At 39.6% G+C, this 25769-nt stretch overlaps 1 protein-coding gene across 1 annotated transcript in view; it reads left to right on the top strand.

Annotated features, from left to right (window-relative positions):
- The first annotated feature begins 4790 nt into the window (after positions 1–4790).
- The window catches only part of muc2.1 (mucin 2.1), a 26973-nt gene continuing 5994 nt past the window's right edge, over positions 4791–25769 (top strand). The window contains exons 1-26 of the mRNA XM_088080504.1: positions 4791–4886; positions 5036–5291; positions 5390–5504; positions 6092–6182; positions 6276–6403; positions 6496–6712; positions 7401–7526; positions 7625–7739; positions 7830–7980; positions 8087–8200; positions 8293–8362; positions 8489–8626; positions 12201–12365; positions 12464–12558; positions 12643–12769; positions 12893–13148; positions 13840–13892; positions 14010–14113; positions 14256–14407; positions 14524–14662; positions 16117–16227; positions 16349–16528; positions 18164–18403; positions 18505–18661; positions 19211–19339; positions 21056–25769. The exon at positions 21056–25769 is cut by the window's right edge and continues 242 nt beyond it. Coding sequence (XP_087936630.1) covers positions 4811–4886; positions 5036–5291; positions 5390–5504; positions 6092–6182; positions 6276–6403; positions 6496–6712; positions 7401–7526; positions 7625–7739; positions 7830–7980; positions 8087–8200; positions 8293–8362; positions 8489–8626; positions 12201–12365; positions 12464–12558; positions 12643–12769; positions 12893–13148; positions 13840–13892; positions 14010–14113; positions 14256–14407; positions 14524–14662; positions 16117–16227; positions 16349–16528; positions 18164–18403; positions 18505–18661; positions 19211–19339; positions 21056–25769 — 8219 coding nt within the window. The 5' untranslated portion in view covers positions 4791–4810. The remainder of the gene's footprint in view (positions 4887–5035; positions 5292–5389; positions 5505–6091; positions 6183–6275; positions 6404–6495; positions 6713–7400; positions 7527–7624; positions 7740–7829; positions 7981–8086; positions 8201–8292; positions 8363–8488; positions 8627–12200; positions 12366–12463; positions 12559–12642; positions 12770–12892; positions 13149–13839; positions 13893–14009; positions 14114–14255; positions 14408–14523; positions 14663–16116; positions 16228–16348; positions 16529–18163; positions 18404–18504; positions 18662–19210; positions 19340–21055) is intronic.

A 25769-nucleotide genomic window follows, 5' to 3' on the forward strand; every position in this document is an offset into this window, starting at 1 on the left:
TAGTACCAGCAACTGAATGCTCACGCGTAAATGTCACACTGCGCGTTCTTCTTCTCGCAGTAGTTTACCTCAAGTAAAAGTCTTATGGCGCCCCCTGCAGTGCGCAGGAGGAACGACAGGCGGTTTGAGCAGGTATAGCGTTACCTGTGAAGAGGATGGAGCATCCAATGGAGGCTTTATTTACTCTTTTTTACTCGCTCTAGTCCAGGACAACAAGTCCCATCTAAAAGTGACCTACATATGAGGCATGAGAGACTTCACCCAAATCACAGACACAAACATTTCCTTAATTTTTTTGCTAAAGCTAGCCGTGGAGATATCTGTCTCTGAGATGACAACTTTTACCTCCACAAGTAAGGTAAATGTACAGTGTTGAAGAAATTTAGACGACCATGGGCATAAAAATAATTTATCAGATGATAAAGTATTATTTGTGTTAACATTATATGGTAATGAAATAGGATGAGACTCAGGGGTTTAGAAATAGTTTCTGTTTTGTTAAGTACCTTTAGCTAGCTCGTTAACTAGCCACCAACGGCGGTTAGCTAATTTAGCTATGTAGTTGGCCGATTACAAAATACTCCACAAGGGACTGTTCGTTATTTATGAAGAAGGAGGGTTGGTGCAAAAAATGGAGGCATATTGAATAGATTTTAAAGCATTGGGGAGGGACTTATGATTTTATTTTGGCTTGGGGGAGGGGCATACAACTTTGAATGGTTATATTTTGCATGTATTTTACTGTTGATTTTTAATGTCAACATGCCCAACAATCTGCTGGCAGTATGAAAGGTATGTTTTCTTTAAAAATCACCAAAATTACACAATCCATCATCACCAGAGACTGTAAAAGTGGAAAATATCTTTGGATTTTAACATTTCTGACAGTCCTTGACCTCATTTAGTGCAGCAAACACTTCTGTCTAAAAAAAACCTGTTTTTTTTTTAACTCCAGGATTTCATCTTCAACTCTTCACTTTGAAATATCTTAAGCCTAACAGCTAATTTTTAAAAGCTGTTTTTCCATGCTTATGGAAAAATATTTGTAGCTTCAGGGAGGGTAAAAAAAAAGTAAAACTCAATAAAGTCACACACCCCAGCCTGATAAATAAAGAATAGTCTCTGATACAAATACAAACAATTATGTAGATTTATTCTCACCTAGAGGTTTGCAAAGTTTTAAACTGATTTCCACTTGCTACCTGAATTCAAAATAACTAAAATAAGTATGGGCTAAATTAATAAATAAACCACTGACCTTTGAATTGACAAAACAACACATTAAACACCACAGGCTCTGAGAAAATTAGCATTTTCCACAATAATGTTACATCTAAGATAGACATGACATTAAATAATACATGATGAAATGATATTAACTAGCTTCCTCATCAACTGCTAATGACTGCTTAGCAACGAATAGTGTTAGTTTTTTCAGCTGAACCATCTCACATTGTTTGGTTTCTGTGTGTTTTAACAGCACATGGCGTGTTGTCTTTACTGACTTTCCTTCTCTGCTTCCACCTTTCCCTCTTCAAATAATTGAAGAAGGCATACTGATCTGTGGTCAAAGAATTTCATCAGACCTAAGATGAATCCTGTTTAATAACAAATTGTCTGTAACAGAACCTTTAGAAAAAGTCATTTTAAAATAAACTCTCAAGTATATTGTAAAAACTATAAAACCATGGTTAATTTTAAAATAGAATAGAAACACTTAAATTAAATATTTTTAAATTAAATAGAATTTAATAGAAGTACAGCATCAAATTCACGCATTTACGCTCTTTCATATCTGGACTTCTTCTGTGTCAAAGCCTTTGCTGTATTCTAACACTCTGCCTTGTTTTCAGCATCGTTTCAGTCTATGGGAAACAAGGGCAAGTGTTGGATGTTAAAACAATATCATGTCAACCTGGATGACAAAATCTCAAATTGTCCCGCCTCTAATCAAAACTATCTTCAGGTAATTTGGCAAGTGTCCTGTCCTCCCTGAATCAACACTGTATGTGCTGTCAGACAGGAATAACTATACGCCTTCCTCATCAGGCAGCTGTCCCCCTGTGGGAGTGGTTCAAAGCTCTGTTTGCACTTGGAGTAGCTTCCACTGAAATGCTGTTTGAGAACAGACAAATTAAACTTTATACTTGTTTCCAAGGTATAACCACAGATAAGACAAAGCAGTTTTTATAAGGCCGTGAGGCTGATCGCGTGTGACGCGACGTAATGATCAAACCACCAGCTGGAATAATTCTTAATGTATTTAATTATGATGTATTTAATTATTGTTGTGAGTAATAATAACATTTTCTCAGAGGAAAAGCAAATTCAAAATAAGATTTCCTCTTTGTCCAGTCTATTTCTCCCACACATGACTGAGCTCAGTATGATTTAAATATAAGATTTTGACCTTATCTCATACTTCTGGAATTCAGCTCCTGGGAAACGACCTCCCTCTTGTCTCTGGTCTCTTGTCTCTTGTCCCTCTGTCTTTATTTCTCAGAGACAAAAAAAGGCTATTGTGAGCAGCAAAATTTTCAGTGGAGTGTAGTGTAAATGTGTATCACTGCAACTTATTTTTATAGTCTTTACATGGAATGCATTGCTGTCTTTTTTATGTTATGTGTTTATGTTCTTAGGGCATGTATTTTATGGTGAAACTTAAGGCAAATTTTCCCATTTTGGACAATAAAGTTTTTGTAATTGTACTCGGTATCGGCAGATATGTAAGTTCAGACATAAGAACTGGTAACAGGAAGGAAAAAAAAATGTTATGAGAGCATCTCCACCTGAGTCTTGGAAAGTTTACACTTATGGTGCCAGGTCTTGTGTGTAACATGACACTGCAGGTAGAGGATGGCTGTAATCAAGGATGTAGTGTGGTAAGTTGCACATCCTGTGCTATTAATGAGACAGATGCCATTTAGATACTCAAATTACAACATTAAAACAAACAGTTAAATATCAGTTTCATTATTGGTTTAGAGTGTACTTCAGCTTTTGTCTTCTCCAGTCAGATAATAAAACAATCCCTTAAACTACTGTTGTTATACCACAGAGTGCATTTATTTCCAATGTTTAAATTTATGTTTCTAAAATATGATCAGTGAAAAAAGGATAATTCATTCTCTGACATCTCACTGTGCTGTTCTGACATTTACAAACTGTTGGAACAAAATTAAGTTTTTAAACCCAGTATCTCTGATAACCAATATTTAATGTCAAACCAAATCTTGTGTATGTTAGAACGGTCAAACATTTATCAATGAATCAATAATTCCACATTTTAATTACCTGAAACATACTGTCATGTTAAATTGTTTTGCCAAATTTCAGCATTCCCTTTTAAACTTAAACTTAAGCTTAAGCTTAAACTTATATAATTCTGCAAACTCAGAAATATTATTGCATCTAGTTAACAGCCTCACATTCATCATTAGAAGAATGCTCTATAGACATGCAAAGGCAATATACACTCAGGTCTCACAGACTACATTGCAGTAAAATCAGAGCATTTCCTTCCTGTCTTTTGATATTTCAAAGAAGCTGTGGCTGCATTAATTATGTCTACCTTTTCGTATTGTGTTTAAAATTTGTCGTTATAGCAGAAGTTCTTCCCAAGTATTGTTTATTATACCTTGCTTCTTAATATTTGTTTAACACATCATCCTCTTATTTACTCAGTGGCATTAAAGAATCTGACAGGTCGCAGATTTCAGTGTGACATCTGTAGTCCTGTTTATTGATTTCAAACATTGGCCACAACAGGCCAGTACAGACAGAAATAGGGACAGAATTAAAAGTCTAAAGGTGCATTTTATAGCTTAATCTGTACTGGTAAACACATTTTTTGGAGCTCACAATATACAGCATGGGGATGTGGACAAACCCTACCATGAATGTGATTTGTAAGAGTGGTGATCCTTACTGGAGAGGTGATCCTTACTCCTTACTGATTCCTTGCAATTTTGTGGCATTTAACACTGAAGATGCTTTGGTTCGTTAATGATTCATCTGCCTACAAGTGTGAGGCAGATGGCAGATAGGGTGACACAGACAGCTTTTCATCCAGGGATCATTTCTCTGCCCAAGTTTGCGTTGATTGTAGGTTCAAGATCCAGTGTGTAGGATTTTTGGGGATATATTGGCAAAAATAGAATATCTTAAATTCAGCACCCTTTGTTTTCTTTAGTGTATAATCACCTGAAAATAAGAACACTAAATAACTGAAAAACACTTAAGGAATTCTAACAAGGAGTTCAAGTGAGGCACACGTGAGAAGTTTGAGCTGGTAGCAATCTGCAATCATCGCTGCTAGATGCCACGAAATCCTGCACACTGCTCTTTTAACATCATAACGTCATATTTACTCGAGAGATCTCTCCTTTCCTTGGTGCTCCCGGTGCCCTGATGTATTTATTTATGCTAATCAAAATGTCATATAAATTACAATTTCATTTTATATTGTTACTATTTTCCGTATTTTTTTTATCAGTTATTATCACGGTTCTTATGATCATAATACATGCTGTAATACTTACTGAAAATGAAGTTACGCCATTCTGCCTTGTTGACACTGGGGCTGTTCATACGTATGTCTGTAATCTATACCTGCCTATCCTGTGCTGTGTTGCGTCTTCAAGCATATCCCAGCTGACTCTGGGTGTGACAGGGTTGGACAATAATCCTGTCATAAAAACATATACTTATTTGAACATATTATAATGTAATTCATGTATAAATATAAAAGGCTGTCATGTGCAGTCCGACTATTACCTGCTGTGGTGAAAACAAGCCAACAGCGGCAACCATGAGGTGGCCAAGCATGTGGTTGTGTTTCCTTGCTTTGTCTGTTGTCAGTGTAACCGATGTCCAAGCCAGACAGGGTAAGACTTGGGTTGCTATTGGACATTGTCTCAGTGGGTCATTTTATTAATACATATACATCAATAATCTGTATCACTGTCTTCAATGTCTGTCACTTAGAGCATTTAGTAACTCAGATTGTTTTTTTACGCTTTGAAATCTTCTCCAGTTCGCAACCATGTCAGCAGCATCTGCAGCACTTGGGGCAGAGAGCACTTCAAGACGTTCGACGGCGACGTGTACCAGTTCCCTGGAATGTGTGAGTACAACCTGGTGTCCGATTGCCACGAGTCCTACCAGGAGTTCTCCGTGCACATGAAGAGGACGGACAAAGATGGAAACCCTACAGTCAGTTATGTGGTGGTCACCATCAATGACCTTTTGTTCCACATCACCAAGGACGTTGTCACTGTCGACGACAAACCGTAAGTTAAATACAATATATAACCCTTATATGAAAGCAACTGTGCTTCTCTTCTCTGCGATGATTGTGCATTATAATAATTCGATTTTTTTTCTCCAGTATCAAACTGCCATACTACAATGCAGGGGTGCAAGTGGAAAAAAATGCTGTTTACATCAAGCTCCAATCTAAAGTCGGCATCACTGTCATGTGGAACGGGGACGATGCAGTCATGGTATGATACACCAGGCAATAATAATAATGATAATAATTAAAGCTAGGACGAAGGTAGCGCTTTTCTAGGTACTGAAAGAGGCTTTACAGAAAATGCAAAATAGAGAATACAAAATACTGAAAAATGCTGACACGAACAAAACAGACACAAATAAAGGAACAGAATACAAAAGCAAAATTTTGAGGGTGTGACAGTTCAGATTTGGGGAAGCAGTGGGAGACATGTATTGTAGGCTTCTTTGAAAAGGTGGATTTTGAGCACACAGCTCTCATTAAAGTGTCTTGCATGAGACATTCAACATACTGTATGAAATTTATTGTAATACTTGAAAAAAAAATGGAAACTCCTTTATTATCATTTATTTTTGAAAATTAGAGCATATTTGTCTTTTTTTAATGTAACTGACTGACCTCACACAAAATAATATCTATATATTTCTCAGCTCAAACTATGATAATATCAAATTCCAATCACAATGTGTATTTGTGATTTTATGAGGCAAATACAGTTTACTAGTGTTTTGCTTGCTTTTCAGTTTCATTTAAATTGTAAGAAAACACTCGTTCCAAGCTCTCGCTGTGTTGTAGGTGGAACTGGATACTGATTATGCGAATCGTACTTGTGGACTTTGTGGAGACTTCAATGGTGTTCCTGTCAAGAATGAGTTCATTCATAATGGTATGTATGGTTATATTCTGTTAATGTACTAATGCATTTTTACAGTCATCCACTCTTTCTTTGATTTAACACTGCAGTTACAATCACATGCAGGTCGCAAAATCAGCCCCATTGAGTTAGGCAACAAACATAAAGTCCATCGTCCAAACGATGATTGTGAGGACCCTGATGAAGAGGACAATGAATCAACTGAGGCTGTGCAGGATTCATGCAAGGAGTTTGTGAGTTTATCGTCTCCTGAGTGTTAGCAGCAGTGCTGTTTGAGAATATACACAGGTAGCATCTGTAACTTTGTCTCTTTTTTTACTTTTAGCGAACGACCTGCAGCCAGATGCTGAGTTCACAGCCGTGGAGCTCCTGCACCAGTCTGATTAACCCTGAACCTTACATCCAGGCCTGTGTGCAGGACATGTGTGGCTGCACCAACAGCACCAATGACGTCTGTGTCTGCAGCACACTGTCTGAGTTCTCCCGACAGTGTTCCCATGCAGGAGGACAGCCTCCCAACTGGAGGACACCTCAGTTCTGTGGTAACGTGTCATATTCTCTTTGCTGTTATGTTATCTTTTTTTCATTTTATACAGTACGAGAAGGTACAAAAGCACTGCAGTCAGCTCAGTGAAAAGCTAATTGTTCTTTGTATAAAAGGTGTAATGCAGTTCAAGCTGAAGAACATTATATTCTATTAGGAAAACAAGAGGGGAAAGCACTTCTAAGCTGTAAGCTATAAGAGAGGTTTTGTGTTATGTCCATGTAGAGAAAATCAGATATATGAATAGAGGGTCCACCAGAATATTCTTTGCCTCTTGGCAACCATTTCTTTTTTTTGTTGAAAACATGGCAGCGACCAGCAAATCTGTGTGACTCCTTTTTTTTTTTTTTTTTAATAAAAAGCTTTATTATTATTATTATTATTATTATTATTATTATTATTTATTTGTTGTTTATTAGTTATGCTTTAAAATGTATTTCATTGTTGTTGTTTTTATTTTAGCTTTTTTTCTCTCATTTTTCCCCTTTTTTGTCTGGTTGTAAAGTCATTAATGATCCATTTGGTGGGACGTGGGAGGTTGGGTAGGAACTTGTTTCAGATATATAATGTTCAAGCTGTATTTCCTTTCTTTTTTTCATATATATATTTGGAAAATAAAAAAGACCTTGATCAAAAAAATCCTCACACCTACCTCCATTTATTTAAATCATACCTTATCTTTACAGCTAAGCAGTGCCCTTTCAACATGGTTTATGAGGAGAGCGGCTCGCCTTGCATGGATACGTGCTCACTTCTGGACACAAGTTCACTTTGTGAGGACCACAAAATGGACGGCTGCTTCTGTCCTCATGGTTAGTGCTGTCCACATGTTTCACTCTCTCTTTATTAAAGACTCTTTAATGCTTCAGCTTCTTAGTCTGTGAATGTTCATGTCACATGTCTTTTTCAGGAACTGTGTTTGATGATATTTCCATGAGAGGATGTATTGCTCAATCTGAATGTCAGTGCAGACACAACAAAATCTACAACTCTGGTGAGGTTTACAGAAAGAACGAAGAGGAATGGTATGTCACATATTTCATCAACATATTATTGAATGTGATTTTCTGAATTGTGTTTTCTGTTGTTAAGTGAAATTATTTGGGTTGTTTCAGTACATGCCGTATGGGTCGATGGGCTTGTAAGAACCTTGAAGCACCTGCTACATGTGCAGTTGAAGAGGGCTCACATGTAACTACCTTTGATGGGAAAACGTACACCTTCCATGGAGACTGTTACTACACGCTCGCCAAAGTGGAAAGCAAGGTGAATTAGCTCAAGTCTTGTACAACTAATGACTGAAAAAATCATCAGCTGATGTAAAACCAGACAGGATTTATTAATTTCATTGCTCTCACTCTGTTTATTTCAGGATGGTTCAAGTCCGAAGTTTACCATCCTGGCTCAGATGGTACCATGTGCAAGCCAAGAGTTTGACACTTGTCTTAAGAGCCTTAAAATTCTGCTGAACAACGACAGAAACAATGTGAGTCAGTGTCTGTCAGTAAAGAAGCCCATAGTCAATAATAAATTCTCACCAACATTGACGCTCAAATGATTGATTCTTTTTTTATTCAGGTATTAATGTTCACTTTCGACGGCACAGTAAAACAGAACATGCAGACCATCAGTTTGCCATACCACTCAGGTGGGTCAGACACTAAAAATACTATCAATGAAACATGTTATTGTCATCATTCATTCATGCAATGACACCAGCAAATGATCTGACTGTTTTGTTTTGTTTTGTTTTTTTGTATTTGTCTTTATCAAGGTGACATCAACATTTTCCATGCTTCATCTTTTCACATCATGCTCCAGACCAGTTTCGGACTTCAGATTCAAATCCAGCATGTTCCTGTCATGCAAGTCTACGTCAGCCTGGATAAAAGCTACAAAGCAAAGACACGTGGTGAGCTTTTTGTCTTAACATAAAGATTTTCCAAATGTAGTATTTCAGAATACAGTACAGTTATCTGGCAACTTCATCGCCATATCATAATAATAATAATTGCAATATTGATATAGCAGTCTAGATCAAAAAGATAGATTGACCAACTAACATCTCTGGAGCCTAACAAAAAACCCAAATCATGTTGAAACTTAAACAAAATTCAATAATTATGTTACATGTCATCCAACTGTATTGATATCCGTACCAAAGTGGTAGGTTTGGGTTTTTTAAACTACTGTCTTGGTTTTAAAATTTAAGTTATTTTGGCGTTCGGTGTTGGTACGTGATGACGTCCCCGGCACAACTTTTGATACATTTTATTATTATCATCGGACTCCTCTCGCCATGCCAAACATTTCCCACACGCGGGGGAAATAACGTGGCACTCAAGTATAGCAGAGGCACTGCTGGCTCTCCAAACAGCAGGTGTCTCGCCGTCCCCTGACCTGCCCGAGGACATTACTCTACCAGCGCCGAGGACACGGCTTCGGAGGAGATGAAGAAGAGGAGGAATCCGACAGCGTCTGCGACAGAGAGGCAGAAGGCCCTCCTTGCCCTCCATGATCCTCAGCAATGTGAGGTCGCTACAGCGGAAAATGGACGAGCTGCGCATCAATGCCAGAGTGTGCCATGAGTACTGTGAGTCATCCATGTTGGTTTTTCAGACCTGGCTTCACCAGAATATTCCTGAAGTCTGTGAACTGGAGGGCTTTTCTCTCATTCGCGCCGACAGAAGTGAAACTTCGGGGAAAGGCAGAGGTGGGGGAGTCTGTGTTTTTATTAATGACAACTGGTGCAGACAGTACACACTCCGTAAGACTGTATGCAACCCTGATGTCAAACCATTGTGTTTGAGCTTGAAGCCGCGGTTTTTACCCATGAAGTTTGGGAGTATCATTCTCTGCACTGTGTACGTTCCACCCAGCGGTAACGCTGCAAGTGCAACAGCCCAGATTACTGACTGTGTTCAAGAACAATCACTACACACCCCAGAGGCCCCAACTTTTATTTTAGGAGATTTGAACCTTTGCAAACTTGAGCTGTCACATACGGGCTTTCAACAATATGTTAAATGTGGTACACGAGAAGACAGAATATTGGACAAAAGTTATGTGAACAACGCTTGTATGAGCAGAGCCAAACCCCCATTGGCAAACTCGAACCACAACACAGTGTACCTCATTCCCACGTACAGATCTGCACTCAAAAGCAGCAAACCACTAACCAAGATAAAGATCTGGACTCATGACAGCACTGAGGCTCTGACGGGATGTTTCCGCTCTACTGATTGAAGCCTCTTTCATGAGATGGATGTGAATGATGCTGCTGAGACTGTTACTGATTACATCAAGTTCTGTGTGGATAGTGTTATTCCCCAAAAGGAAAATAAAGTAAAATAACTGTGTATCCTAATAACAAACCATACATAACTAAAGAGGTGAAAGAGTGCATTAATCATTAAAAAAAAATAAATCTTTTAAGAATCAGGACAGACTGCAACTGAAAAAAGTGCAAAAGGAACTTAACTTTATGCTTAGAGATGCTGGGAATAGGCATAAGGAAATTATGGAACAGGACTGCAATGCGATGAACTCTAAAAAGCTGCGGGACACTATGAAAGCCATCACTAATTTGACCCCAGCCAGGAAAGGTCTTTGTACACCTGATGATCTGCAAAAAGCAAATGAACTAAATGAATTCTTTCTGAGATTTGAAACCCATGATTTCTCCTCTGAATGTAATGATGTTTCACAGTCAATATGTGTCACTGACCAGGATCCCAGAGTGCTGGTTGATCCCTTTCAAGTCCAATCACTCTTTAAACACAGTTGTGCTAAGAAAGCCACAGGGCCAGATGGCATCTCAGCATTCCTCCTTAAAACCTGTGCAGAGGAGCTGACACCAGCATTGTGCCCTGTTTTTCAAAAATCAGTGGACCTGCACACCGCCCCACCCTCCGGAAGAACTCAGTTATAATACCTGTTCCTAAAAAATCCTGTCCAAAGGAAAGTAATGATTTTCGTCTCGTTGCATTAATGTCTAACATAATGAAATTCTTTGAGAGAATCATGGTGTCATCACTCAAGAAGGACGTTGATTCATTGCTAGATCCATTTCAGTTTGCATATAAGCAGTAGCGTGGCACAGATGATGCTATGAACAGCATCACTCACTTGGGCACTAAACACCAAGAAGACCCCAAAGCTTATGCTCGGTTACTGTTTGTAGATTTTAGCTCTGTCTTTAACACGCTGCAGCCACATTTGTTGATTAAGAAACTGGAAGACATGAATGTTAATCCTTTTATTCTGAACTGGTTTTTATCTTTTCTAACAAACCGTACACAGCATGTCAGAGTTAATAATGCCCTCTAAACGTCTAGGTCAATTAGCACAGGTGCCCCCAGGGCTGTGTCAGCTTCCTGTGCTCTTCACATTGTAAACAAACGACTGTATAAGAGTCCACCCTGATAATTACATCATCAAATTCTCAGACGACACTGCTATTCTTGGCTTACTGCATAGAGACAGTAGCCCAGTGGCATATCACTCTGAAATAGAGGAATTTGTTCAGCGGTGTGACTCAAACTACCTTGTGTTAAAAGTGAAGAAAACAGAGGAGATGGTGTTCCACCTCAAAGCAGGAGATGATGTGAGGCCAGTGATTATTCACAATATTATTCACAACGATACTTTTTTCATAGACTGAGGGTCTTTGGTGTTGAGCAGAAGTTCATGCTGTTGTTTTATCATGCCGTGTTTGAGAGTATAATTACATATGGAATTTCAGCCTGGTATGGTAATCTATCTGTACAGCTGGAGGCATGGTATTACAGGTATGGTATTACATGCAATGAAAATCATAGGTGTTAAAGATAACCCACCCCTCCAACTCATTTATGAGCAGTCTTTTATCACACAGGCGAAGAAAATAGTGTCTGATCCAACACACTTTCTCCATTCTGAGTTCCAGCTGCTACCCTCTGGTAGGAGATTTAGAGTTCCCCGGAGCAGGCTGAACCGCTACAAACACTCTTTATCCCTATGTCTATCAAGACTCTCAACACAGTGATGTTATGTAATGTAATGTAATGTGTATTGGATGCAACAGGTATTGCAGGTTAATAGCTCTTAAGATGATATTATTATTTATTATTGAACATTTTATTATTGAAGGTTGTGCAATGCGTCGCCTCAGCCAGAAGTGCAAACTGGTTGCTTGTGCAACTGTCTTTATGGTGTTGTGGGATGATTTTTAAATGGGCATATTTTGCTGTGTACTGTCAATTGCTGGTGTGGACTGCAGGACTAACAGAGTCCACAACAAATTTCCCAACGGGGACATTGTGAAATTCCACAATTTTTTATATAATGTTTCCTAAATTTCACATCAGGCAGTAAACTCATGACAAGTTATTCACCTGTATAGATTATGGATGTTAGAGAGCTGCTCACTGTCACAAATGTTGTCATAACTACCAAAAAGAGCTGATAAAATCCAAATGTAATTCTAAAATATTTTGTTTCTTCAGGTTTATGTGGTAACTACAACATGATCTTGTCTGATGACATGAAGACTCCTCAGGGGATCGTCGAGGGAACAGCATCAAGTTTTATTAACTCCTGGAAGGCTAACCTCATGTGTCAAGACAGACAGGGAAGACTTGAGGACCCCTGTTCTCTCAGTGTGGAAAACGGTAAAAAGCACTGATGATTAGTTTTCTATATATCTCTGTTAGTATGTTATGTTTTACTCAGTTAGATAGCTAAAAATAAAAGGTAATTGTTTCTTCAGAGTGGTACGCTAAGCACTGGTGCGCCTTGCTGCTGAGTCCTGACAGCAACTTTGCACAGTGCCGTTCAGTGGTGGATCCTCTGAAGTACTACAAGGTACGACCAAACTTTTCTGTATGTTTGTCATTGAATTTGATTGCACTGTAATTCACTGTGATATGCGTTTGCTGGCTCCTGCAGCGATGCACGTATGCCAGCTGTAACTGTGAGAAGAGTGAGGACTGCCTGTGTGCCGTCTTCTCCTCTTACGCTCGGGCTTGTGCATCAAAGGGAGTGTTCCTGACAGACTGGAGAGCGAACGTGTGCGGTAGGGATTTCTCTCATTACGTTGTGGTCAGGTTGAATGATGATTTCAAGAGTTTGAGCTTCTGTTTGATGAGTCATAACTCTGTTAAGTAACCGTCCTCGCACCGTCCTGTGCACAAAACAGATAAATACACAAAGAGCTGCCCAGCATCTCAGATCTTCTCCTACCAGCATCAGAGATGCCAGCTGACCTGCAGATCACTGGGCACAATGCAGTCAAGTTGCACTTCTGACTTCTTGCCTGTGGATGGCTGCTCCTGCGCTGAGGGTCTCTATCTAAATGAAAACGGCGTCTGTGTCCCCATGGCAAAATGTCCCTGCTACCATAACGAAGTCTACATCAAGTCAGGAAAGTCCATCAGCATCAAAGATGAGCACTGGTGAGTCAACTGCAGTTTAAACCAAAGATTTAACATGATTGTGATGGCTGCAGTATTAAAGGGCCAGTGTGTTAGATTCAGGAAAATATACTGGCAGAAATCGAATTTAATATAATGAGTATGTGCCCTGTAGTGCATAATCAAGTGAAAAGAAGAATCATTGTGGGTTTTTTTATTACCTGAGCTGTTTATTATACTGCTTAATTCAGTTTTTTTTTTTACCTTTCTTTTAAAGAGAATGAGACCTCTGCAGGTAATCCAGCTCCGAGTGAAAAGCTCCTGAAAGTCTTAATCTTTAATCTGTATTAACTGGGGAAAAAAGTGAGCGCACATTAGCAAGTGCTGGGCTAACAGTCTGTCTCTGACGGTTCAAATACAGTAGAGGAAGCACTAATTTTTAAGGTGTAACCACTTTATTCAGTGTTTTTATTGATTTTGTTCACCTGCTCTGTTTGTTTACGAGAGAATGGGACATCTGTTGATAATTCAACTCTTGGTAAAAACCTCCAGAACAATGATCAGTGAAAGAAGTCTATCCAGGAGAAGTTTCAGCTGGTTGCAATGTGCAGTCCTCACTGCTAGGTGCAACCAAATTCCCCTAAATCTTACACACTGGAACTTAAAAATGCCATTAAATTAAATTGTTAGTGTTCCCTTTGTTTTGCATCTGATATTTTTGATGTACTTTTAGTGTGTGCACTAATGGAGCACTTCACTGCCATTCTTGGAGAACGCGTCCATCAGGTACATTTTTGTTTGTTTGTTTGTTTGTTTGTTTTTACCACAACACAAGCATTTGGCTGATATTTGTCTCGTTAATATTTAATATCTATATTGAATCAGTTTTTACTTGTGTTTCAGCATGCCCTTCTCCAAAAGTGTTCTTCAACTGCTCCGCTGTGACCACAGGAGAGCTTGGACTGCAGTGTGCTCGAACTTGCTTAAATCTTCACAGTGATGATTGTGTGAGTACTCCATCCCAAATAACTGGATCTAATATCTGTTTTGTGAATTTAAAGTTAAACAATGGTTTGTGGAGAGTTTGGAGCAGTAACTTTAACTGTATCAGTAATGTTTTCCTGTTTTCGGTCACTGTGATCTTCCCAGGTCTCCACAGAGTGTGAGTCTGGCTGTCGGTGTCCAAATGGCCTCCTTGATGATGGCAAAGGTTCCTGTGTGCAAGAAAATCAGTGTCCATGTCAGCACAATGGGCATATTTATGCCCATGGAGCACAAATCCCTGACCAGTGCAACACCTGGTATGTCCTTGTTTTCAACCAGCCATATTATGTAGTGTAAATCTTATCCTCTTTGCCTGGATAATGTACTTGTTTGCAGTATTCAAAACACTTATATTTAACCATTTCTCATCCAGTACCTGCAAAAGTGGAAGCTGGGATTGCACCACCAAAAAATGTGCGGGAACCTGCACTATATATGGGAGTGGTCACTACAGCACATTTGATCAGCAGACATATGGGTTTCATGGAGATTGTGCCTATGTTGCTGTTAAGGTAACCAAGCATGTTAAAATCATTGGAATGACAGGCTGTGTCCAAAATCACTCCATGCTTCACTCACTCACTAATACCTGCCTACACTACTCAGTAGTGAGCAGTAAATGGAGATTTAAGATTTTGAGATTTTAGATTTATTAATTTTTTTTAGATTAAATTTCAAATGTCTACTTACCAGCATTTTGCATCATCACTGACAGCTGTCAAGGTGGTCAACTCTAACTTTTGCATACAGATTTCGGTCACTACCCAAAGCTCGTGACCATAGGTGAGGGTAGGAACAAAGATTGACCGGTGAATCGAGCGGTGAATGACCGGGGCGAAAACCGCATTGCTCCTCCTGAATGCGGGGTTCGACTGTCCAGTGGACCCTCCTCTCTTGTACCCCCGAATAGGGAGGCTGAAGAGTGTGATCCCCCTGTAGTTGGAACACACCCTCCGGTACCCCTTATTAAAAAGAGGGACCACCACCCTGGTCTGCCAGTCCAGAGGCACTGCCCCCAATGTCCACGCAGTGTTGCAGAGTCGTGTCAACCACAACAGCCCCTTAACGTCCAGGGCCTGAAGGAACTCCAGGCGGACCGCATCCATCCCCGGGGCCCTGCCACCGAGGAGCTTTTTGACCACCTCGGCAACCTCGGCCCCAGAGATGGAGGAGCCCACCCCCGAGTCCCCAGGCCCTGCTTCCTCACCTGAAGGCATGTCAGTGGGATTGAGGAGGTCTTCGAAGTATTCCTTCCACCGATCCATAACATCCCGAGTCGAGGACAGCAGCGCCCCGTCCCCACTATACAAAGTGTTGACAGAGCACTGCTTCTCCTACCAGGGGCATAAGGCCCCTGACATCTGAGCTCCTAGGATCACTGGGACACGCAAACCCCTCCACCATGATAAGGTGGTAGCTCAGGGAGGGGTGCAAATAAGTTAAGACTAAAAAACACTAAAACCAGTTCAAAGTGGCCAGTCCATGTATGTGTGCATGTTACTGCTCTCTGCGGTCAGTCTTTTTCCAACTAGTGCTTAGTAATACAAGTTTAGTTCTTCATGGTTCTTTCCTGGACCTTCATTGGGTGCAGTCATATTGGTTCAAATTAAGTGAATTTGTGACTTGAGTCTCAAATTCATCTCTGAAAGTCACAGATTTGACTAAACAAAATTCTAATTTTAAAAATCAGAATTTGAAAGTCAATGTTCAGTATTTTTATGTACATCCACTTAAAGATGATCACTAGTCTTAATAAGAAATCTGAATGCAAAATGCAGCTAACTTTATGCTCTGGATCTCCTGGTCATCAGTAACACTTTTATTTCACGGTCTAGCTTTTTTTTGTTTTTTTTTTCTTTAAATATTGTGGATTAGTAAAGGCCAAGCTGAAGTTTGATTTAATCACTGGTCTCTGACCACAATAACAGAGGCATGCAAAATGTTTAATGAATCCCTCTCTTCACAGAACAATTGTGGCAGTAAAACTGCACAGAAATACTTTGGAGTCATCACAGAAAATGTACCATGTGGATCTACAGGCACCACATGCTCCAAAACTGTCAGAATCCAACTGGGGGTAAGACCTTATACCGACATCCATTATGCATTTTATACCTGAAATATTGAACAAACTCAAATAAATTAACTGCAGTTTTTACATTACAATGAAAGCATAAAAAATCTTTCCATCATTACAGCGAATGGAAGTCAAACTATCAAAGGGTAAATATGAAGAGGTGGAGCTGGGAGGTGGTGCTGAGATTCAGTACACAATAAGGAAGGTTGGCTTGTATTGGGTGATAGAATCTGCCGTTGGTCTGGATGTGATGTGGGATGGCAAAACAACTGTTCGCATCCTCCTGAAACCAGAACACAACGTGAGTGACAGTAATTGTTCAAATGAAGATGACTGAAATCTGTTCCATCAAGAGTTTAATACAATGTACCATTATTTTTATCTGTAGTCAAGCCGTCTTAGTCACAAATATAAGACTCTGAGACAACAAAATTATATATGTACAGTGTCTTAAAGGTCCCATTTTGTAAAAAGTCAGATTTCCTTCAGATGTCTTTTTTAATATTAAACAGGTGTAGGTGATTTATAAATACTGCAAAAGTATCAAAACCACAAGAGAAAAACAATCAGGTCTTCCATGGAGATGTGATGTCACAACTATGCTATATAGACTGAATCACAATGTTTATTTACAATAACTTTAATGCAGAAAACCCTCGTGTCACATACATGATATCTAAGGGCACGAAGCAAACACTGCAATAATTGATTTGTTTTTAGGAATCCAAAAAAGGGCCAACAAAATAATCAGTCTCAGTTTAAGTGTAAACTATGTTTAGAATATTTCGTCCACTTTACCTTGCCGTCAGATAGCCTTTTTCTAAAAGCAGCTGAAGTTGCTCTATCAAAGGCACCTGACTCTGTTGACAAAAACAGTAATTTTACTAAGCAGAACACTGAGGCTGCTGGGCTACTGCAGTCTCATTTGGTTAGTGCTGATGGAGCAATTATATTAAATATAACTAACATTTACACTGATATTGATTTTTCTATATGGCTAAAATATGTCTTGCTGTGGCTTCAGCACAGCACTCCTTAGCTTCTGTGCCTTTAGATTTAGTTTTTCAAAGATGATATCAAAGCATCAAATTACATAAAATAAGCACAGGAGAAAAGTCAGATATGTAGGACCAAGATATGAAACAGTTAACTTTAAATGGTACAGTTATGACTTAAAATGACAACAGAAATAAACAAATCTCTGATTTTACATATCTCTGCCGTTTAAATTAGTTGTCAGTTGTCTACTGGGAAAGGATTATTGCTGTTAGTGCAACATCACGGTGATTAGTTCAATATTGATCATTTCAAACTTGAAACAAAAATTCTAAATGGGTTCATTTGTATTTCCTGTTGGCTTGTTTTGCAGTAAATGTGAAGGACATCAGCTGACAGGAAGTAAACATGGAGTCAGACTATACTGCCTGGTAATACATTTCCAGTGAAACAGATAAAAGGATAGAGAGCGCTGCTAAAGGAAATACTGACCAGCCAGTGCAGACTAGGCTTGTTTTCGGCAGGAAGGCTAATAAAGAAAGGCTCTAAAATTGAGCATTTCAGACAGAGGGTGAATACAGGTATAATCAGGCAGACAGTGTGGGGAAGATAAAGTGTTGATTTAACATTTAAGCATGTTAACATGTTCTAGTAAAAATGCAAACAACATGTATAAACCAGAAAATTAGCATAATATGGGACCTTTAACGTCACTGAAAACATTTTTTTAATAATTATTACAATATTCATTATATATGAAGTAAATTTTGTCTTTGTCAACATGAGACAACCATATTTATGACTGGGAAAAAACATGTTTCGTACTGCCAAAAAGTATTTATATGGAATTACCCTGACTGATTGTAATTTCATTTTTCAAACTTTGTTTAAAAAATGACCAACAAATCTACCTTCTACCTTCTCTCTTTTGGTCTTACAGGGAGAAGTTTGTGGCCTGTGTGGAAATTTCGATGGTGATGGAAAGAACGACTACACAACTCAGGGTCAGCTGGTGGTGAGCAATCCATTAGAATTTGCAAACAGCTGGAAAGTGTCGAAGGAGTGCCCAGATGTGGATATAAATGCTGACCCTTGTGGAGCAAGACCCAATCGACATCACTGGGCAAAAGTGATGTGCAGCATTATAGTTGGAAAAACGTTCACTGCGTGCCACCATAAAGTAATGACACATTTCTAATATGTCATTATTGAAATATTGTTGGTTAAAAAACACATTTAATTAAAAAAAATAATGTGTAATATATTTTGATAACTGAACAGGTAGATCCTCGTCCATTTTATGACAACTGTGTGAGAGACTCATGTGCCTGCGACTCTGGAGGAGACTGCGAGTGTTTCTGCTCTGCAGTCGCAGCTTACGCTCAGGCTTGTAATGAGGCTTCTGTCTGCGTTGCATGGAGGACTCCAGAAATCTGTCGTAAGTTAACACATTTACCTCCATATCACACTGAGTTTTTTTTAGGCTTTTTGGCATTTAGCACCCAATGTTTCTTATAAGCCGAGCATTTAGACATTTAGAGATTTATCATGCTACATATGTAAGTATGGTTTGCTATTCGTTTATTTATTTGCACGACATCTATTCCACCCTGTTTATTTTTTATGACGACTTTAACTTTAAAACGGAACCAAATGCGATTGAAGTATATTATCTTATATTATATTATATTATATTATTGTAATGTATATTATAGAGATTATATGGGCATCATTACATCTGTTGAAGTTGAAGTTAGAGGTCTCTTTCACTATATGACACATCTATTTTTTATTCGATTTGTATTTTTGTCCAGTATATTGATCTTTTTTTTATTATATGTTATTCCATTTGACCTTTCATGCATTCAGCTTTTACCCTTGTACTGCTGCAACACTTGAAATTCCCCTCTGGGGATCAATAAAGGATGTCTTATCTTAACATTTCCTTGATTTAAAACATAACAAACCCTGTATCTTTCCTGCCTAGCTGTCTTTTGTGATTACTACAACGGCCCAGATGAATGCACATGGCACTACAACCCTTGTCACAAACCTTGTTACAAGACCTGTTTGAATCCCAATGGAACTTGTAGTGAACCTTTACCCAACCTGGAAGGTAAGAGGTTAACTCACCCTCACTATGTTCACATGCATAAAAAAAAAAGTTTTGCATGTATTCCAGGAAAGATAATATTCCTACTGATCTGTTTACATAGCTAATGAGAATGAATGTTCCACCAACACTTACAGCAAATCTGCATGCTCTGATTAATTAAACAGTGGAACGACTGTAACAGGCTATCACTTTGCTTCTTTGCCTGAAAATATGATTTATTTCTGAGCTTTCTTACTGGTCTGAGACTAGTTGGGCTGTGTGAACACAGCCTCTCTGTCATTCCTTTGTTGACCTTCTTAAAAAGATAGATGATGAGATATAACAGCAAATTCAAAAGCTTGCTGATGTCCAAGTCTTTTATAATGTTTATATATCCTTTATTTAACCAGGTAAAAGACTCATTGAGATTTAAAATCTCTTTTTCAAGAGTGACCTAGCCCAGAGGGCAGCTTTAAACAAGGTGCCCTCTGGGCCAGGTCACTTTTTTAAGTAGAGTGTGTGTGTGTGCTTCATCCTCTTGTTACAAATGTTGCCTTTTTTTCATTTCTGGCATGCATCGCTACCCCTGCCTTGCAAATTGTTGGGAATAGGTTTAGCTGCAGCTGGAGCAGCTATGTTACCCGCCCCCGTACCTACACAGCAGTCCACAATCAACCCCTATCGCCCCTTGGTCCAGAAATAAAGCCCTGACAAAAATGTTAGTTAGCTAGCCACAAAGTGTTACGTCAAAAACAACAACAATGGCACAACATGGTAATAACAATCATTTACCTACTCAGTTATGTGGCAGCTGATCTCACCCGCTACCTGTAGGGTAAGAAATGCCCAAATCTCATCGTTTTCCCAATTTGTGGAGGTCTACAGTTGCTGTTCTTCTTCTTTGAGTTAGCTGCTAACTGCTCTTAGCTGCTTTTTAAATCTCCCACTGTGGGTCGCACACATAGAATATCGTCACAACATCTCACCCATCACGCCCAAGGTCCCATTCTGCTGGCTGTCCTGTTACACAGACACTATTTTGGTGCTGTTGCTACCTCCCGTGGCAGATTAAAGGCGAGACAACTCTGCCCCCCCATTTCCGCGAACATACCTTACAAACGGAGCAGGGAGACAACATAACCACGCAGTATACCTGCATTGAACAAGTAGTGGAAAAAGGGCTATTGTCTCAAGTGTTGGTGAGTTGGTTTGTGTACAATGTCTCCATGACAACGCACAGAGCTGAGCATAAACAGGCAAGAGGGTGTGTGTTGCAAACTGTCATAAAAACCCCAGCAGAGACAAATATTCTTAATGTGCTGTATAAATGCTTAAACAATGCTATTAAACCCCAAATGATAATGGTATATCCCACATGCCTTCATCAGGAAATGCTAAAATAGGTAAAAGGCAGAACTTGAAAATTCAAACAGGATATGTTGTTACATGACTTGCATCAAATGCAGACTGCTGTCATATTCGGAACAAAAAGGGAATTTTAGTGTACATCTAAACATACCCAATGTTTCACCTTACTTCTTACAAATGTACTGCTTAAAATTTTAAATGTTGCACTGATCCAATTTGTCATACTATACTGTACCTGGCAACATAACTGAAAGACCACTTGGCTAGCTTCAGTATCCAAGATTTAAAAACAAAAAAAAGACAAAAAGAAAATAAAAGCTTTTGCTGCCAAAAAGTAATGTATTGTATTTTATGCTTTGATTTGTACAGGCTGTTACCCTAAATGCCCTGAAGATAAACCCATATTTAATGAGGAGACCGGGTTGTGTGTGGAGACGTGTGGCTGCCTTTACAACGGCACTCTGTACGATGAAAATGAAGTTATTTACAATGTGTCTGACAATATGGGAAAGTGCTACTATGCAATATGCAAGGAAAACTCAACAATAATATATGGAGATTACATTTGCTCCACAACATCAAAACCAACAACTACTCCAATAACGACTACACCGGTAACCACAACAACTACACCCACGACTACAACTGAAATACCAACCACAACTACACTCACCACTACAACTGAAACACCAACTACAACCACAACTACAAGTGAAACACCAACCACAACTACACCCACAACTACAACTGAAACACCAACCACAACTACAACAGCTGGATCCACTACACCTTGTATTCGAAGGTGTGAGTGGACAGAGTGGTTTGATGTACATGACCCACGAGTGGACCAAAGTGACTGGGAAACATATGAGAACATAACAAAGCACAATAAAACAATATGTAAAGACCCCTGGTACCTTGAGTGTAGAGCAGCAGATTATCCTGACAAAGACTTCAATGACTTTGTGAGTCAAACTGGCCAAGTTGTTGCTTGTGAACTGGAATTTGGTTTAATATGTAAAAAAGAAAACCAGTTAAGACCTCCACGGAAGTGTTTCAACTATGAGATCAGAGTATGTTGCGAAGAAGTGATATGTCAAACCACAACAACCCCCACAACTACACCCACTACTACACCCACTACTACAACTGAAACACCAACCACAACAACTACACTCACGACTACAACTGAAACACCAACCACAACTACAACTGAGACACCAACCACAACTACAACCGCCACTTCAACTGAAACACAAACAACTACACCCACGACTACAACTGAGACACCAACTACAACTGAAACACCAACAACAACTACACCCACGACTACAACTGAGACACCAACTACAACCACATCCTCTACTACAACTGAAACACCAACTACAACCACTACCACTGAAACACCAACCACAACTACACCCACCACTACAACTGAAACACCAACAACAACCACATCCACTACTACAACTGAAACACCAACCACAACCACATCCACTACTACAACTGAAACACCAACTACAACTACACCAACTACAACAACTGAAACACCAACTACAACCACTACTGAAACACCAACTACAACTACAACTGAAACACCAACCACAACTACACCCACTACTACAACTGAAACACCAACCACAACCACATCCACTACTACAACTGAAACACCAACTACAACCACTACCACTGAAACACCAACTACAACTACACCCACCACTACAACTGAAACACCAACAACAACCACATCCACTACTACAACTGAAACACCAACCACAACCACATCCACTACTACAACTGAAACACCAACTACAACTACACCAACTACAACAACTGAAACACCAACTACAACCACTACTGAAACACCAACTACAACTGAAACGCCAACAACTACATCCACAACTACAACTGAAACACCAACCACAACTACACCCACTACTACAACTGAAACATCAACTACAACTCCACCAACTACAACAACTGAAACACCAACGTCAACCACTACCACTGAAACACCAACTACTACATCTACTACGACTACAACTGAAACACCAACCACAACTACAACCGCCACTTCAACTGAAACACCAACAACAACTACACCCACGACTACAACTGAAACACCAACCACAACTACAACCACCACTTCAACTGAAACACCAACAACTACACCCATGACTACAACTGAAACACCAACTACAACTACACCCACAACTACATCTGAAAAACCAACTACAACCACAACTACAACTGAAACGCCAACAACAACTACACCCACCACTACAACTGAAACACCAACTACAACCACAACTACAACTGAAAAACCAACCACAACTACACCCACTACTACAAGTGAAACATCAACCACAACTACACCCACTACTACAACTGAAACACCGACCACAACTACAACAGCTGGATCCACTACACCTTGTATTCGAAGGTGTGAGTGGACACAGTGGTTTGATGTACATGACCCACGAGTGGACCAAAGTGACTGGGAAACATATGAGAACATAACGAAGCACAATAAAACAATATGTAAAGACCCCTGGTACCTTGAGTGTAGAGCAGCAGATTATCCTGACAAAGACTTCAATGACTTTGTGAGTCAAACTGGCCAAGTTGTTGCTTGTGAACTGGAATTTGGTTTAATATGTAAAAAAGAAAACCAGTTAAGACCTCCACGAAAGTGTTTCAACTATGAGATCAGAGTATGTTGCGAAGAAGTGATATGTCAAACCACAACAACCCCCACAACTACACCCACTACTACAACTGAAACACCAACAACTACACCCACTACTACAACTGAAACACCGACTACAACCACACCCAAGACTACAACTGAGACACCGATTTCAACCACAACTACAACTGAAACATCAACTACAACTACACCCATGACTACAACTGAAACGCCAACAACTACACCTACAACTGAGACACCAACTACAACCACAACTACAACTGAGACACCAACAACAACTACACCCACTACTACAACTGAAACACCAACTACAACTACATCCACTACTACAACTGAAACACCAACAACTACACCTACTACAACTGAAACACCAACAACTACATCAACTACTACAACTGAAACACCAACAACTACAACTGAAACACCAACAACTACATCAACTACTACAACTGAAACACCAACAACTACAACTGAAACACCAACAACCACTACAACTACAACTGAGACACCAACAACAACTACACCCACTACTACAACTGAAAAACCAACAACTACAACTGAAACACCAACAACCAGTGCCACTTCTACAACTGAAACACAAACCACAACTACACCCACTACTACAACTGAAACACCAACTACAACTACATCCACTACTACAACTGAAACACCAACAACTACACCTACTACAACTGAAACACCAACAACTACAACTGAAACACCAACAACCACTGCCACTTCTACAACTGCGACACCAACAACTACTACACCCACTACTACAACTGAAACACCAACTACAACTACATCCACTACTACAACTGAAACACCAACAACTACACCTACTACAACTGAAACACCAACAACTACATCAACTACTACAACTGAAACACCAACAACTACAACTGAAACACCAACAACTACATCAACTACTACAACTGAAACACCAACAACTACAACTGAAACACCAACAACCACCACAACTACAACTGAGACACCAACAACAACTACACCCACTACTACAACTGAAAAACCAACAACTACAACTGAAACACCAACAACCAGTGCCACTTCTACAACTGAAACACCAACCACAACTACACCCACTACTACAACTGAAACACCAACTACAACTACATCCACTACTACAACTGAAACACCAACAACTACACCTACTACAACTGAAACACCAACAACTACATCAACTACTACAACTGAAACACCAACAACTACAACTGAAACACCAACAACCACTGCCACTTCTACAACTGCGACACCAACAACTACAACTGAAACACCAACAACAACCACAACTACAACTGAGACACCAACAACAACTACACCCACTACTACAACTGAAACACCAACAACTACAACTGAAACACCAACAACCACTGCCACTTCTACAATTGAAACACCAACCACAACTACACCCACTACTACAACTGAAACACCAACTACAACTACACCCACTACAACTGAAACACCAACAACTACACCTAGTACAACTGAAACACCAACAACTACAACTGAAACACCAACAACCACTGCCACTTCTACAACTGAGACACCAACAACAACTACACCTACAACTACAACTGAAACACCAACAACAACCACAACTACAACTGAGACACCAACAACAACTACACCTACAACTACAACTGAAACACCAACAACAACCACAACTACAACTGAAACACCAACCACAACTACACCCACTACTACAACTGAAACACCAACTACAACTACATCCACTACTACAACTGAAACACCAACAACTACAACTGAAACACCAACAACCACTGCCACTTCTACAACTGAAACACCAACTACAACCACAACTACCACTGAAACACCAACAACTACAACTGAAACACCAACCACATCCACTACTACAACTGAAACACCCACCACAACTAAGCCAACTACTACAACTGAAACACCAACAACTATAACCATTACTTCAACTGAAACACCCACCACAACCACACTTACCACTACAGCTGAAACACCAACAACTACAACACCCACTACAACAACTGAAACGCCAACAACAACTACACCCACGACTACAACTGAAACACCAACAACTACATCCACTACTACAACTGAAACACCAACAACTACAACTGAAACACCTACAACTACATCCACTACTACAACTGAAACACCTACAACTACAACCGAAACACCTACAACCACTGCCACTTCTACAACTGAAACACCAACCACAACTACACCCACTACAGCAACTGAAACACCAACCACAACTACACCCACGACTACAACTGAATCACCAACAACTACAACTGAAACACCAACAACCACTACCACTTTTACAACTGAAACACCCACCACAACTACACCAACCAC

Source organism: Plectropomus leopardus, chromosome 7 (assembly GCF_026936395.1).
Source record: "Plectropomus leopardus strain MGB_pleo_1.0 chromosome 7, ASM2693639v1, whole genome shotgun sequence".
NCBI classification, from domain to species: Eukaryota; Metazoa; Chordata; class Actinopteri; order Perciformes; family Serranidae; genus Plectropomus; species Plectropomus leopardus.